Below are 17,077 nucleotides of genomic sequence, written 5' to 3' on the forward strand. Positions count from 1 at the left end.
AGCAAAGACAATGTAGCTGGGCTAGTTTGTATTTTCAATCTTACCACCTGACTTATTTCTTGGTGAACTACCAGCTGCCTGAGACCCTGGCCATGGAGCTATGTCAGACAAGTTCATAGGTGAGATTTTTTTCCCCCCAGAAAATATATAATTATAGAATCTTAGGTTTAAATGGATCTTGTAAATCATAAAATCACCTCTTACCCCCGCCCCTGGTTAATCTGACATTTAAATGTCTTCTGCAGCAGGTCAAACCACAAAAGATGGAATCAACTACAATACTACCAATTTAGAAGTAAAAATATTTTGGGATCTTTTTTTCTTATTTATTTATTTATATGCATATTTAAATAGTTAGAATCATGTTATATATTCAAATTTGCGTCCAGAATTTCCCCCAACTATTATTACAACATAATAATTTTGCTTTGATATTGTGCAAATGTTTAAAAACATCTCTGTTACAAATGACATATTATTCAGAGAGGTGCACTGTATTTTGCCTATCCATTTCTCTGATGTTGGACATTGTATGCAGTTTTTAATTTTCCACAGTTCTTAATAATTGTGTTGAACATATTTGTACATAATGGTTTTTCTCTTTTAAAAATATTGTTATTTGGGTTTTATTCCTAGAAGGAATATTGTAGATTCAAAGAATACCGCCCCAAATAATTTCTACTTCTTCATAGCTAGTTATAAATCACTGTTATTAATTACATCTTATTCTTACTTACATGCACTATTGTCTCTTCTAATCTTCCGGGGAAGTCCACCTCAGAATAAGGGACTACTTGATTTTGCTATGAGGTTGCTACACTTGGTTTTCACATATGAATAACATTTTCATCGTGGATAATTAAAAACGTAAACTCTTTATCCATTTACCTTTGGAAGGAAAAGAAATGTGTTCCTGCAGGATAAATTTTGTTATATTTATGTTTTCTCCCTTGTTTCATTTGAGAGATTTATGTCCCCACATTTCCTCGTTCCATTAATAATGCAAGATCCTGCAAGCAGGAATGATGGGTGATGGATGCTTTGGGGGGATGGGAAGGGAGGGCGCAAGAATGCAGGTAGGAGGAGCATGAAGGAGTGGGGGAGTCTCATGAATGAATGCGCTGCTACTGTTTGGTAATAAAGTGTTGGGGGAGGGGTTACTAAAGGCATTTATTTAATGTTTATTTATTTCTGAGACCGAGAGAGACAGAGCATGAGTGGGGGAGGGGCAGAGAGAGACGGAGACACAGAATCTGAAGCAGGCTCCAGGCTCCGAGATGTCAGCACATAGCCCGACGCGGGGCTCGAACTCACGGACCATGAGATCACGACCCGAGCCGAAGTCAGACGCTCAACCGACGGAGCCACCCAGGCGCCCCTACTAAAGGCATTTAAACGGGGACGCTTTTATGACTTTATGTTGACAAACACATTTATATACATAAGAAGCATCCAGTAAGTATTTGTTGAATAAGTGAACATATGATACACACTTAAAGTAATAGATTTTATATATTTGTGTGTGCATGTTTACACACACACACGTATATATGTATACACACACACACACACACACACATAACCTATCTTATCTAACAGACTCTGTTCTCCACATGAAATTTTTATTTTTAAAAACTTTTATCTTTTATTATTATTTTTTAAAGTGTTTATTTTTTTGGGGCGCCTGGGTGGCTCAGTCGGTTAAGCATTGGACTTCAGCTCACGTCATGATCTCGGGTTCATGAGTTCCAGCCCTGTGTCAGGCTCTGCCCTGACAGCTCAGAGCCTGGAGCCTGCTTCAGATCCTGTGTCTCCCTCTCTCTCTCTCTCTCTCTCTCTCTCTCTCTGCTCCTTCCCCACTTGTGTGCTCTCTCTCTCTCTTTCTTTCAAAAATAAACATAAAAAAAGTGTTTATTTTGAGAGAGAGACTGCACATGCAAGTCGGGGAGGGGCAGAGGAAGAGGGAGAGAGAGAATCCCAGGTAGGCTCCACACTGAGGGCAGCACCTGGCATGGAGCCCGATCCCATCACCCTGAGATCCTGACCCGAGCTGAAATCAAGTCAGACACTTAACTGACTTACAGTTGTAAGTTAACTCAGTTGTTACAGTTGTAAGTCAGTTGTAACTGAGTTACAATGTATAAGGTCACAGGCAGAGAGGAGGGCTCAGAAGCGTGGGCCACTGAAATGACTTAGTGAAGTCACTTAGGGTTGGAACCCGGAAAATCCCACTTGTGTTTAAAACCCAGGGTTTTCTCCGTAAATTACACATCAGGAGCTGCCCTTTGGGTGTTTATAAGCGGCAGGTGGGAGGTGTATGAAGAGACAGAGCATTGCGGAGGAAGAAGGAATGAAGACAAACGCCGAGGCAAGGAGTGCCCAGAACATGCGCTACAGTTACAGTGACTGTTTTTGTACCATGAAATTCAGACTACAATCCTTTCATGGATTAATAGGTATCTCTCTTTATCCCTCTGTAGGGAATTCAGGCCCCAGGAGGGTGTTCCTTCTTGAATGGATAGCCTCACACCTCCGAACAATGTGGCTGAATTTTTTCTCTTGGGACTCACGCAGAATCCACGCTTGCAGAAAATACTCTTCGTGGTCTTTTTGTTCATTTTTCTATTTACTGTGCTTGCCAATCTGCTCGTTGTCATCACCATCTCCCTCAGCCCCACACTTTCCGCTCCCATGTATTTCTTTCTTACTTACTTGTCTTTTATAGATGCCTCCTACACCTCTGTGACCACCCCCAAAATGATCATCGACCTGCTGTATCAGAGGAGAACCATCTCCTTGGGTGGCTGCCTGACTCAGCTCTTTGTGGAGCACTTCCTGGGAGGATCAGAGATCATCCTCCTCATTGTCATGGCCTATGATCGCTATGTGGCCATCTGCAAGCCCCTGCACTACACAACCATCATGCGACAGGGGCTCTGCCGCCTCCTGCTGGCGATGGCCTGGCTAGGGGGGATCCTGCATGCCGCTGTGCAGACGCTTTTCATGGTCAGCTTGCCCTTCTGTGGTCCCAACGTCATTGACCACTTCATGTGCGATCTCTTCCCTCTGCTGAAACTTGCCTGCAGCGACACCTACAGGTTGGGAATGGTGGTGGCGGCCAACAGTGGGGCCATGTGCTTGCTCATTTTTTCCATGCTACTCATCTCGTACATAGCCATTCTGAGGTCCCTGAATTCCCACGGCTCCGAAGGACGACACAAAGCCCTCTCAACATGTGGCTCCCACTTTGCCGTAGTTGTACTTTTTTTTGTGCCTTGCATATTCACCTACATGCGTCCTGTGGTCACCTACCCTGTGGATAAGCTGGTGACTGTGTTCTTTGCAATCCTCACTCCCATGTTAAATCCTATCATTTATACAGTGAGAAACACAGAGGTGAAAAATGCCATGAGGAGTCTGTGGAAGAAGAGAGTTAGGCTGTTCATAATGCCAAGGAAGTGATGGTATATATAAATAGGGAAGACTATATCTGTCATAAAGTATGAAAGAGAATCAATAAATTTTGCAGATGGCTGACAGAAAAAAAAGTCCCACATACTAACATTTATTAAACACTCAATAGTGGCTAAGCCCTTTGATAGGTGCTTTTGATAGTTTTTAATGTACTTTACCAAAGCGTCAGTGTTCGTAGATTCAAGGTATGCAATGGAAAAGACGACTATAAATCCCAAGTTTGGTTATTATAGAGTATGTTTTTCTCCAGAGTCTTACTGTTACTTTACCAAATTTTTCATACATATGTTACTTGGATGAAATCGTTTTTTCCATAGGACTTTTTTTTTTTTTTTGCTTCACCTATGGTGAAACAGAAAATAGAAATTCTTAGGTAGATATATGTGGACGGGACAGTTGGGGAGTGAAACTGCTGATGTTTTTTAGCCCTATGAATGTACCAAAGGCAAAAGTGAAAACACACACAAAAGGAAGGGAATAATTCATAACCTAGTTCTAGTTTAGGGTGTTTTTTTTTTTTTTTTTTTTTTTTTTTTTGGCACAATAAATAAGCCAGAAATGTTGAAATCACTCTGAATTTGGTCTCATCTTTAAAAATACCCTTATAAAAAAAATAAAAAAATAAAAAATAAAAATACCCTTATGACTCATACTTTATTTATTTTTTTAAAATATTTTTTACTATAAAGGAATTTTTTTCTTTCTCCTTACCAAAACCTGAGCCATTTGAAACAACAACAGTAAACATTATTTTATTTAACCTTAACAAAAGGACATATGATTAGGTTCTAAAGCTTTTGTTCGGGAGGTTGTGATACATACATTTATATTAAATGAACATTTTATTACTTATCAGGCATATTCAGCTCAGGTGATTTATCCGCATCCAAAATCGGTAGTTCCAATGTTACTGTCCTCATTTTACAGAGAAGCAAATTGGTGACAAGAGAGGTTTACTAATTTACTTGCCTCAGGTCACACGTCTACGAGTTTCAGCTGCAACACTTGAACACGGGTCTTCCAGATCTCAGTCCTACTTTCTTTCAGATAAAACACAGTCGTCTGAAGCATTTATATCTATTGATAAGACATTTTTCTGCAGGTCTTGCTCATTCACTTTGTCCTTCAAGAAAGACGGTGTCAAAATTGGTTGTAGCCTTGTCTTCCATATAGAGATACGTTTACGCAATAACACTCTTCTGTGCACATGGAATCTGCCGGGTCATTCTCTTTCACTACGCAGCACTTTACGAAACAAAGCTTCTCTGACTGTAAGGCTCCAACTTGTGCTACTTCCCACAGAGGTCCCTTTCTCACACTCGCTGGTCATCTGGACTTAACATCTTAATTTGACCGCATGGTAATGCCAGAGCACGGTCTATCTTTTCTCGGGGGTGACTGTGTGTCCTAGTTTATGCCTGGCTGTCTCAAATCATAAGGCATAGAACATTTTCCCACAAAGTCGAGGCCCGGAAGATGATCTAACAGCGCTTAATCTATTAAAAGGGATCAAGTTTGCAATTGCTGGTGGCAATTAAGCACAACAGACTCAATTAAGCACAACAGACTCCAGACCAAACAATGTGTGGTTCAGTTTGACAGTTAGATAGGAGCCAGGGGTAAGAACAGGGAGAGTATTGAGTAAATGTTTCTACATTGAGACAAAAGGGGAGATTGAAAGAGGGAAGCTACAGCCAACGATTGTGTCTTAGGGCTGTACCACGTGAGAAGATTAAAGAGGCACAGATTATAAATTGTCAACGGCAAACTTGACAGGCATTAAGACCTGAAAGGAGAAATGTAAGACGGTCTAAGACTGTCTCCTGTTGTCAGGAGACTGTTGAGGGAGGCTTGCTGGTTTGGGAGTAATTTCAAGGAATGTTAAGGTAATCCTTTGCAAAGAATCTCATCATCGAGATTCTCTCATGAAGGCCAAGTGCCGTCTGATTATTCCTGATACTTAAAACAACAGGAGGGAAAGAAGTATATTTACTCTGAAAAATTAATAAGACACATAATGGTCGTATCTGTTGTACAAGGAGACTTTGGTTTATGTAGACTTCGGTGAGACTATCAGACAATAAGTGAGGGGAGTGAGCTAACTCTTGTTGAAGACCAACTGTGACGCACACATTTTGATAGCGCTTTACGAGCTGTAAGTCTCTTTATGCAATACGTTTTATTCGATGGATCTTTACACTATTTATGCAAAAAAAATGCGATTCAATAAGGGTTAAGTGTCAATATCAAGACTTTTAGGCTCTGCCTCCTCTACTCTTCCCACTTCCCACTATTCCTTGCTGGCATGAAGTGAAATAACCAAAACGCAGAACTACTCATTGGCCACATTGTGAAGATTGTCCGTGAGGCATTTTTTCCCCCTTATTTGGGGGTCACTTTCTTCCCTTCAGCCTTCCCCTGAGCCTGGTTTCCCAGGCTACCTGTACTCTCTTGATTCTCCTTGTGTCCGAGAAAAGCCACTTGATGATCTCATGTCCACAGATGTATTTCCTTTCATGGACATCATGAAAAGTGGGATGTAACGGGCTCAGGAAATGAAATTCAAATGGTTGCATTTGCAAGACAGTGAATGAAGTATGGGCGAGAAAGATATTTGAAAGAAAAACAAGCAATTCAATCGTTGAGGAGACTGATAGTCTGGGCATGAGGGTAGTGTTGTCAAGCACTTAATGTCATTTCTCTAGGGCTTTTACAATCGCTGTTCCATGTGTGAATATTTATTGCTTGAAAAATGACTCCAAAGTCAACTCAGTTTAGGAAATTCTTATTTCCTTTATTAAAAAAAAATACTATTTAATTCCCACAGTGTGCCAGAGAGTTCTAGGGGCTTGGTATAAGACGTTGACTAACACAAACAGGTTGTGTTTGTGTGGAACTTAAATTACAGTGGGGAGCAGATGGTTAATAAGCAAGTGAACAAATGAATGAAAAATGTAATTGTGTTGGTAATAGGTATGATGAAAAACATTATATTAAGGAGGTGGTGCAGAAGAGAACTGGATATAGATGTGTGTACTTGTTCGTAGCACAACTAGGATTTCAGTCACGCTCACATTTAACCACATTATTTACCTTCACCCCTTTCTTTATGTTTTCATTTTATTATTTTTTTTTTTGAGAGGGAGAAAGAACATTCGCGTATGAGTGGGGGAGGGGCAGAGAGACACAGAATCTTAACAGGCTCCACACCCAGCATGGAGCCCAACGCGGGGCTCAATCTCATGACTCTGAGATCATGACCTGAGCCAAATTCAAGACTCAGATGCTTACCTGACTGAGCCACCCAGGGCCCCCCACCTTTCTTTTTGTAAGTAAGCTTTTTCATATGCTTTTGCAAAGGGTAAAATATTCTTCGCTCAGGTAAAATCAATTTCTTGGGGAATAAAAATATCTTACTGTTTTTATATATAAAGCACAGATATACATAAGGTACATACATAGATAATATATCTGTGGTGTTAAAATTTTAGTGAGGGTAATTAGAATGTCTACAACGGTGCCTTAGGAGGGCAGTAATGAAAAATAAAAAGATTGAGAAGCTTCCCCTAACCTACATATCAAAGTGGTTAGGTAAGAACATGAAGTGATTCTAAGATGTTAGTAAAAATAATCCAAGTGCGGAAGATGGCCCATCACCTTTGTGGGTCATACTCAATAAAACTGAGAGACTCTTCCTTTTCTGGAGACTTCCTCAGGAGACTGTTGTATTCTGTGTACTATGTTGTAAATGTAGCATATTGATATTTTTCACTATTGAAGGTGGAAAAAGAATGAAGGCTATCATTCCAAATATTTCTAAATTGAAAACATGTTATTTGAGAGTACTATTGTTATGAAATGAGAAAGAATTGAGTCCTTTTTTTCTGGCTGAGGTACATTGTTTAAAATCCTTAATAATGGCAACTGTTCTGCAGTTAGGTGTGACAATTTTAATAATAGTCTTAAAAGATGAAGGGGACACCAGACTAAGTAGTGGAAAAACTTGGTTCCAGGATTTGCTAGGTTTATTGGCTTTTCTTCGTCTAGGTTATTAGGCAGATGGATGGTTTTGTGGCCATTCTGTTACTGAAGAAGAGAGGTTACATTGGGAGCAGATAATTGAATGGTTAATACCAGGATCTGGGGTTGTGCTTGTGGAGCATCAGCCCGGCCTGTCTCCAGTGAAGTTCTGCCCCAGAGAAAAACAGATCCTTGTAGGGGTGGATAGGAATTCAGTGGTACGGTGATTAGCTCCCCAGTCAGTAGAGACACAGCCTCAAGGGATGCAATTGGAATGATACAAGTCTGCACACGTGGAAATTCTGTGCCATTGGAAAATGGCGCTCTGCCCTCTTAGCTCAAGACTATTGCCCGAAGGAAAACATCTTATTAATAGTGTTTCTTCTAAGATGCGGATTGGAAACTCTTTACAAATTAAGCTCAAAATACAGCCAAATGGCAGGGACATCTCCATGCATGATTTTGTAAATAGCTTAGCTGTCTTTTTTTTTTTTTTTTTTTTTTTTTTATTTGGCAACCTTTCTTATTTAGATGAAATTTGAGTTTCTCTGCCATCTACAAGGATTGTTTCCTATTTAAATTCTTGGACACTTAGAGCATCTGTTGTAAATCTTTCATCCAAAATCATGAGAAACTCTGGTCCTATAGAAATAGCTCCCCATGAAATGATTAGACGATGTGTCTGCAGTGCGTGTCCTGATTTATTTGCCTGTATGCTTTGATCTGCTCAATGGAAACTCTAATAGGTCATGATTTGTAGCTATTTTGTAGATGAAAGTTCATGTAAGTACATCCTGGGTGGGGCCAGACTTTGGTTACCCTGACATTATCCTGGAGAATTTACTTGTACAATCTCTGCCTTCTACCTTCTGGAACCATCGGGTAACTGGCTTTTGGAGGTCACAAGGATGACATCAGGTCGAGCACTGAAGGTGACTTCAACAAGTTACGTGAGTATTACACTTGTTCTTCTTAATTTGAACTACTCCTTTGAAATTGTTGAACTAATTGAATCATTTTTTACACATGTACAATAATACTTAAAATGTGTCAGTAGTTCAACGGTTTTGTCTCTACACGCAAATTTGTGTCTTCAGAATGGAGAGCCTTAACCTATCAACACTTTTGATGGGATTTGCTTTAATCTCTTTTAGCAAATTATCAAAATGTAAGTGTCTGCCTAATCCAAGTCATGAGATTAGTAACTATGAGAGTGTATTTATGTTTTAGGGATGTGCTCTTAGGAAGGGGAGGAACAGGAATAGCTGGTAAGTCTAGGATGGTTTTAGAGAGATTTTTATGTTTCCTTTTTTTCATGCAACTCTGTGTGTGTGTGTGTGTGTGTGTGTGTGTGCACATGAATACACATATATATGTATATATTACACATGTTTCTGCTTTCTTCTTGTGCCAACTGCTTTTAGCCTTGATTTTCCAATAACCTTTGAGAACGAATTTACATGGTGCTTTATTCCCGATTTAGTTTAATGATACTTCAAATGTTTGGTTTCATTTTTTTCCTGTGTTTATTTTTGAGAGACAGAGAGAGAGAGAGAGAGAGAGAGAGAGAGCACCAGTGGGGGAAGGGCAGAGAGAGAGGGAGACACAGAATCTGAAGAAGGCTCCAGGCTGTGAGCTGTCAGCACAGAACTTGACGCGGGGCTCGAACCATGAGACCATGACCTGAGCCGAAGTTGGATGCTTAACCTACTGAGCCACCCAGGCGCCCTGTTTGGCTTTCAGTTTTAATGTAAAGATGAATTAGATTTAAAGAATATATTTATATAAAACATATATTTATATAAGCACATACACATTTATATGTGAGCAGCTCTGTCCACTGCAGGGTGTTAGTGTTGGTGCTGAAGGTGATGCTGATATGATTTGCTCGGGGATGGGGTCGTGAAATCAAGAAAGGTTCTTCAGGGATTCAGCCCCCTCCCACTGGAAACATCCCTAGAGAACATTAGTTTTGTATCTACAATGGTATAGTAATTTCCAACCCATAGAGGTGCTGTTGTAGATAATTCCTTCTCCACTCATCTCGCAAGGAAAGCAAAATGAATTAGGAAGACTTGCTGACAAAAATAATCCTTTTAAAGCTCTTAATTAGAGACATTCTACTGATGATGCATATGTTCTGGGTACAGATATTCTGAGAAATACGGGGCTATTGATTGCTCGTTAAAAAGGACAACTCAGGGACATCCATAAACGCATTTCTTGTGGTCCAGGATTTTACTGAAGAAATTATTCGGCTCCATAAGACATTCACACACTTAGAAACATGAATCAGCCATAACTTGGATTCAAATACAGGTTCTATCATTTATTAACTGTATAGCCTTACACAAGTTAATTATTCTGCTTTTTCTCAGCCATAAAATTTGTCTAAACAGAGCCAGATGTGAGAATTAAATGAGAAAACATGTATTACGTACTAGCAAAATATGTGGTATGTAGCACATGCTAAATTATTACTATTATTTTGATATTTTGTGTATAGACTATATATCTCTACATCGATATCACAGTGCATATAGGGGAGCCTGGGTGGCTCAGTCAGCTGAGCATCTGACTTCAGCTCAGGTCATGATCTCGCCGTTTGTGGGTTTGAGCCCTGCATCTGGCTCTGTGCTGGCAGGTCAGAGCCCGGAGCCTGCTTCGGATTCTGTGTCTCCCTCTCTTTCTGCCCCTCCCCTGCTCATGCTCTGTCTCTCCCTCTCTCTCAAAAATAAATAAACATTAAAAAAAATTTAAAAAAGTTTACATAGTAAATTTACTTTAGCTTCATCTGGAGACCGATAATATATTTATTGTTTAGGTCATTGATGAAATTCTATGAATGAATGATTAAATGAGAATTAAAGTAATGTATGATTTTTTTACCTTATCATTTGGTTAATATAATCAAGATTGATAATATTCAGTGTGAGTAAAACTGTGGGAAAAACTACTCTTTCATACACTGTTGATGAGAATGAAAGATACTTCAGGATTTTGAGAGAACAGTTACAGAAGCAATCGAAATTCAACATATGCATAGTTTTTGATCCGGTGATGTCATTACTAGGAATTTCTCCAACCAGGAAGTATTCAACCAGGAAACATTCAAACCAGAAAGTAAAAAAGTCAGTAAAGTGACGTCCAGTGCATCATTGTGTATAGGACAGAATACTAGAAATAGCATAAATGTCAAGCAAAAACAAATTGATTATATGAATCATAGTACAACCATAAAATAGAATCACATGCAGAAGTTAAAATGTATGAAAATTCATAACTGTTGACAAATAATGCCCAAACAGTTCAATTAAAATTTCAAGAATATTATTATATTTTATATACTTTTATATAGAGCAAAACACATAAGTGTGCACATAGAATATTCCTGCATACAAATGCACGTCTGAAGAGAGTGAACTACACTATCAATAAAGGGTCCAGTAGGGCTTATGCTTGGGAGTGGTCCTTTGACTTTCAGCTTTCTATCACTCTACCTCTCCATACGAAATATTTTCCAAGGGCTATATCTTACTTTTGCAATTTATAAAACTTAAAATGAGCTTTTAGTAGAAGTATATGGATACTTCTAATAAAATCTAATATCATTTACTAGAAGCCTGTGTAAACACGTGATCCAAAGGCAGAGGATCTGTTTTAAAATAGTTTGTGGTCAGTATCCTTCTCCTCATTCTAGGAAAAGAAATAGAGATCCTGATCTAAGCCCTTTACATTTGTAAAATCATTTAATCCTTACAACAACCTTTTGGAATAGGTAACATTACCTTCCCACTTTATAGAAAATGGAACTGAGGCACAGAGAAGTTGTCTGGCCTATTTTATGTACTCAGAAGTGAGAACTGACTGTAGTGTGGAAAATCAGGAATTTTACATAGGTCTTTAAGTTCTTACTCCCTACTCCCAATTGAACTCCAGTTTAGCTAGGCACACCTACTCAAGGCATCTCATAACTCAGTTAGTAGGGGTGTATGTGACTAACTTTTATGAGACACCAAAAATATCACAAGCATTATAATAAATATTTAACAAACATCTACACTATAATTTAATTTAATATTTTATCCCATTTTAATATTTATAAATGTAAATATCAAAACCTAAAATGTAATGCTAGGAACTTATTATGTTTAATACAACTCTGAAAAAAACCCCGTGATTTAAAGACCATGTGTAACTTCTGGTTGATTACATCCCTGGCAGGTCCAGAATGAAATGTAGGTTTTTGTGATGTCAAAGTTCACATATTTTGGCTATGTACATTATGTTTTTCCTTTCTTCATGCCTTGCTCATGCTGTTCTCTTTCCTGTTGACTTTCTTTATCAAAAACTTAGAAGTTTCTAAATTCTCATGTCAAGGCTTAGATCACTTAATCTTCTTTGAAATTTATAGATCATACTGATAATTTCCCTTCTGGAACTTACATTGTATATGCATCATTTCAGGAGTGCTCATTCTGTTTCCTTCTTTACAGGTAGGGCACCTCCTCTATCCCTCACAGTTTTGGACATGTTATGGAATGAGAAATATGTACTGTCTAGGTAATCATTAGAGAATTGAAGCAATGCAGTTTTTCACTTCTTTGTCTGAATAGTCTTTTAGCCAACGTATTTCATAGGAACACTGGAAAAAGAAGGCATTATTACAAAGAGGATCTGAAAGCGGTGGTTCAACATTAAAGTGCAAATCCAAGGTAGGGCTCCACTCTTGGGATTGGCTAATGTATGTCTAAGAGTAGAAATGAGAAAGCTGAAAGATGGGATATATGAGCTTAGATGCCAGAAGGATAGCAGCCTGGCTCTGACAATGGCACTCTCTCATTTCTGGAGGCAAGACGGGCACCAGTATTGTTTGGGGTTGAATCCAATTTCATGGATTTAATTAAATTTAATTAAATGACTAGAGTGTACACAGCACAGCATTAGACATTTGTGGAAATAGAATAAATTAGCTATCCTTAAGAATCCACATAGGGAGATAACACTGACATGAAATTTTAAAAAAATTGGCCAGGAATACAGCTGAATTACCACTGATATGTACCCTAGCTGGACATTGTAACAAATATCCAGAATGATGGTGGTGAAGGGGGCATTCGGGAAGAAATGAGGCAGGAAGGAAGAATAATAATGGGTTTGTTGATAATAGATGGCATGGGCAGAGGCAGGAGGAAGACAGGAGCTTATAGGAACAGAAAATAGTCGTGAATATTTTGTTAGTGCTCCCCAAACATTCTCATGCCTGGTACTTCCTTTGGTGCTTCTGAAAGCATTGTGAGGCAGGGTATGGAATTCTTAGAGAGGCTGCAGAGATGGTGGTTAGTATCCTGTGCCATGGACTTGGTCACAGACATACGAAAGTATACAACTTCTCTAAGCCTTAACCACTGCATCAGAAAACCAGGCTAATACGGGTTCCTGTCTCCTATGGCTTTTGTGGGAATTAAAAGAAAAAAATCAGGGGCGCCTGGGTGGCTCAGTTGGTTGGGCGTCTGACTCCGGCTCGGGTCATGATCTCACGGTTCGTGACTTCAAGCCCCGCGTCGGGCTCTGTGCTGACAGCTCAGAGCCTGGAGCCTGCTTAGGATTCTGTGTCTCCCTCTCTCTCTGCCCCTTTAATGGCTAATTACATTGTTTTCTTTTTGCAGGGTTGAAGGTTGTCCAGTGTGTGAGTGCCAGGAGTGGGACAGAGAGCTAAGTCTGCTCTCTCTGAACCCACGGCCTCTCCCACCACACTAGACAGACATGTGTGTTCTGGCAGTAAGAGATGGCTTTGACCGCTGTGCGAAGGAGGCATACAAAAAATGAGGTTGATTAGTATGAGGCGAGGCCTTGAATGTCATACCGAGTGTGTATTAGTGGTCAGAAAAGAAATATAACAAATTTATAGATTTTAAGACAGAAGGGGCATGAGTCTCTATTCTAGTGTATTATGCTTTAAGATATTTTAAGTCCTGAGATGGCCAAAGGACATCTTACTTGGAAGTGGGAACATTTAAGGCAGGTAGGAGGCAAGCTTCTGTGCTTGAGAGGGACAGAGTCCCTGAACTGCCTCCTTTGAACCCCTAGCATTCCACTCATCTACCACAGCTGCCTCCTCCTCCAGATGAGGAAACGGAGGCCCAGAGTGGTGAGAATGTGACGACACATCTTCAGAGATAAGAGGGATAATTTGGAATGAAACCCGGCTAGCCTGATTCTGAGACTATGTTCCTTCTACACTATTAGGGCTATTGTAGGACTTTTAAAGTTCTGAGGTGGAGATTGGGATTAGCCCATACTGTAGATTGGGGTTAGCCCATATTGCAGATTGGGGTTAGCCTATCCTGGAGATTGGGGTTAGCCCATACTGTAGATTGGGGTTAGCCCATATTGCAGATTGGGGTTACCCTATCCTGGAGATTGGGATTAGCCCATACTGTAGATTGGGATTAGCCCATACTGTAGATTGGGGTTAGCCCATATTGCAGATTGGGGTTAGCCTATCCTGGAGATTGGGGTTAGCCCATACTGTAGATTGCAAACAGTGCCTTGGCAATTGTGTACCTTGTTTAATAAAAGGAATAATATTAGAAATGTGTCTTTGGGGATTTAGAGGAATCTTAGAGAACCTTATTTATATTCCCCATAGGTCTCTAACATATTCCTATCAAGTGGCAGACAGCCTCTGCTTAGGTAGTCATAGCAAAGAGAAGTTTACTACTGGAACAGTGCTTTTACCATATCATTTGGTGGCAGTGACACTTGTATATAGCTGACTGAGGCCACTGTTCACTTCTTCAGTGGCATAGTGTAATGGTTAAGAGCTCGTGTCTCAAAATGAGATTATATGGATTCATAATCCTCACTCATTTTAGACGAGACGCCTACTGACTCCAAACATCAGTTTCCTCATCCTCAAGATGGGATTTATGATAGCCTCCAACTCATGTGATATGAAAAATAATTGCAATAATGCATGTAACAGACTAAGTACCTTGCTGGTACATAATGAGTAAAAAAAAAATAAATGAATTGTTTTATTGATATTTTGGTTATTCTTTAAAATTCTTTGTTTCGCCTGGGGCACTCCTTCACAAGGAAAAATGGAAGGAATGATTTATACTAGTTCAGGCTCACGTGCAGGGGTGATATCAGCTAAGTTGGATCGGGGTCTTCCTTGGGCAGAGAAAGAGGCACAGTTTTATTTTCTTTAGTCAGCATATCTGGCAAATTATTAGAGTCTTGGAATGTTAGTTACAGTTAATTAGTTGTAATTTCTAGTTTCAGGATTGGATTATATATAATTAGAACATGTTCTTTATGGTAAAATTGTCATCGAATTTGTTGTTGAATTTTACTGTAGGATTTATTTAGTAAAATGAGCACAGAAAGCATAAATTTATCTCACTGATTTGTTATGATAGCGAAATATCATGAAGCAAATGTCTCTACCATATCGAGCACTTGATAGACTCTTAAGAGAAGAGACATTGCTTGCCGTTGCTATTGATTTTGATCCAGGAAAAGCCAGATTTGAACTTGGTTTCAATGTTTTCTAACGGTGGGAACTCAGTGTCTTATTTTTCTACTCTTTGAAGCCTCCATATCTTATCTCTAAAATGTAGAAAATGTCTCATAGGGTATTCCACTGCCTGAGACATGGTGGTGATTCATTGCATATTCACAATACGTAATAATAATCCAGTTTGAGAAGATAACATGTACATGGAAAGAGTATAGCTTTTAATAAGTGGGGAGTCCTTGGGATATGACCTAGCTGGTAGGCTGTTCAACTTAGATCATTCTAAGTGCTCATTGCATATGTGGAAGAAGTGAAGGAGAATTTATGTGTTCTTGGTTGTTGGGTGTGTCTAGTGATAAATGAGTGTTAGCTTCTGGCTTGAAGTTACCAAAAATCAGAGGCTGAGAGAAGGCTTGTACGTAGGTGGTTTATTCTGGAGGCAGTGAATGGGGAGAGTGAAATAGGGAAGAAAGGCAAGTTAATCCAAGATTGTGGTTAAACTGGTTACCATTTATTCTTTGGCTTCTATTTATGAATGGTCTAGGATTTCTTTCAAGTATGTTAATCTCTTCATATTTCCAGGTAGGAGTATGCGCCAGAATGATAAGTGGGGTTTTCCAAGTATCTCAAGCAACACATATGGGGACAGGAAACAACAGATGTACTGGGGAGTGAAGGTGTTGGTGGAGGGATCAGTAGGACGGAGCTCTTGTCAGGCTATACTGTTAGCAGCTGGTTGCTATGTCAGTGGCTGGAGAAAAAAGTAGGTCAAGAAGGTGTAAGACACAGTGAAAAAATTGTCCAGCACACTCAATGATTACTAATTCAAAATAGTATTCTTTTGTAGATTTTCCAGCTCAGTGTGGTGTGCTTATCTCAGCCCAAAGTAAATGGAGAATCCAAACAATGCGACTGAATTCATTCTTTTGGGCATCACAGAGAACCCAGAGCTGCGGAAAATGCTCTCTGCTGTGTTTCTAATCCTGTACGTGTCCACGGTTTTGGGGAACCTACTCATGGTGGTAACCGTGATCACAAGTCAGAACCTGAGATCACCTATGTATTTTTTCCTCACTTCCTTGTCCCTCATGGATGCCACCTACTGTTCTGTCATTGCCCCCAAGATGATCGTGGACTCCTTCTCCGAGAGAACTACCATCTCCTTTGAAGGCTGCATGACCCAGCTCTTTGCGGAGCATTTCTTTGGTGGTGTGGGGGTCATCCTTCTCGTCGTGATGGCCTATGACCGCTACGTGGCCATCTGTAAGCCCCTGCACTACCCGAGCATCATGAACCCTCGGGTGTGCCGCCTGCTGCTGGGAGGCGCCTGCGTGGGGGGTTTATCCACGCAGCAATACAGCTTCTCTTCATGTATCAAATACCCTTCTGTGGTCCCAATGTCATCGATCACTTCATGTGTGATTTGTTCCCGTTGCTGAAACTCGCCTGCATGGACACCCACGCCCTGGGTCTCTTAGTCTTCCTCAACAGTGGGGTGATGTGTGTGACCATCTTCCTTATCCTCGTGGCCTCCTACGTGGTCATCCTCTGCTCCCTGAAGTCTTGCAGCTCTGCGGGGCGGCGCAAAGCCCTCTCGACCTGTGGCTCCCACCTCACTGTGGTCGTCTTGTTCTTCGTGCCCTGCATTTTCCTGTACGTGCGGCCTGTGGCCACTTACCCCATCGACAAAGCAATGGCTGTGTCCTTTACCATTGTTGCACCCATGTTAAACCCCCTGATCTACACCTTGAGGAATGCAGAGGTGAAAAATGCCATGAGGAAATTGTGGGTCAAGAAGGTATAAGACACTTCTATACAAGAAGGTATAAGAAACAAACAACCTGGGGTGTCACTAATTTGTATGCGAAGGACAAATCTTTCCTTCAAGGACAACGAGGTTTTGTCCCTCCAACATTCATCACAATCCATTGGGCACACAGCAGCCGATGGCATCTTTTAATATGCAAATCACACTAAGACACTACAATCACCCTATTTCCCACCTCTCCAGTACATTTTATACTCCATCACTTTTCTTACTAGATTCTGGCCACTCTT

General features: G+C 40.1%; 2 protein-coding genes across 2 annotated transcripts; both read left to right on the forward strand.

Annotated features, from left to right (window-relative positions):
* Nucleotides 1-2,514: 2,514 nt before the first annotated feature.
* On the forward strand, nucleotides 2,515-3,462 carry LOC122201298 (olfactory receptor 140-like). Its single transcript, XM_042907184.1, has one exon. It carries the CDS (start codon nucleotides 2,515-2,517, stop codon nucleotides 3,460-3,462), a length of 948 nt encoding a protein of 315 aa, XP_042763118.1.
* A 12,447-nt stretch (nucleotides 3,463-15,909) lies between these two features.
* LOC122199862 (olfactory receptor 4C6-like) lies at nucleotides 15,910-16,823 on the forward strand. Its single transcript, XM_042905232.1, is given in 2 exon segments — nucleotides 15,910-16,345; nucleotides 16,348-16,823. Coding segments are annotated over 2 exon segments (912 nt in total).
* The last annotated feature ends 254 nt before the right edge of the window (nucleotides 16,824-17,077 follow it).

The sequence above is a fragment of the Panthera leo genome, chromosome D1, assembly GCF_018350215.1.
Source record: "Panthera leo isolate Ple1 chromosome D1, P.leo_Ple1_pat1.1, whole genome shotgun sequence".
Taxonomy (NCBI): domain Eukaryota; kingdom Metazoa; phylum Chordata; class Mammalia; order Carnivora; family Felidae; genus Panthera; species Panthera leo.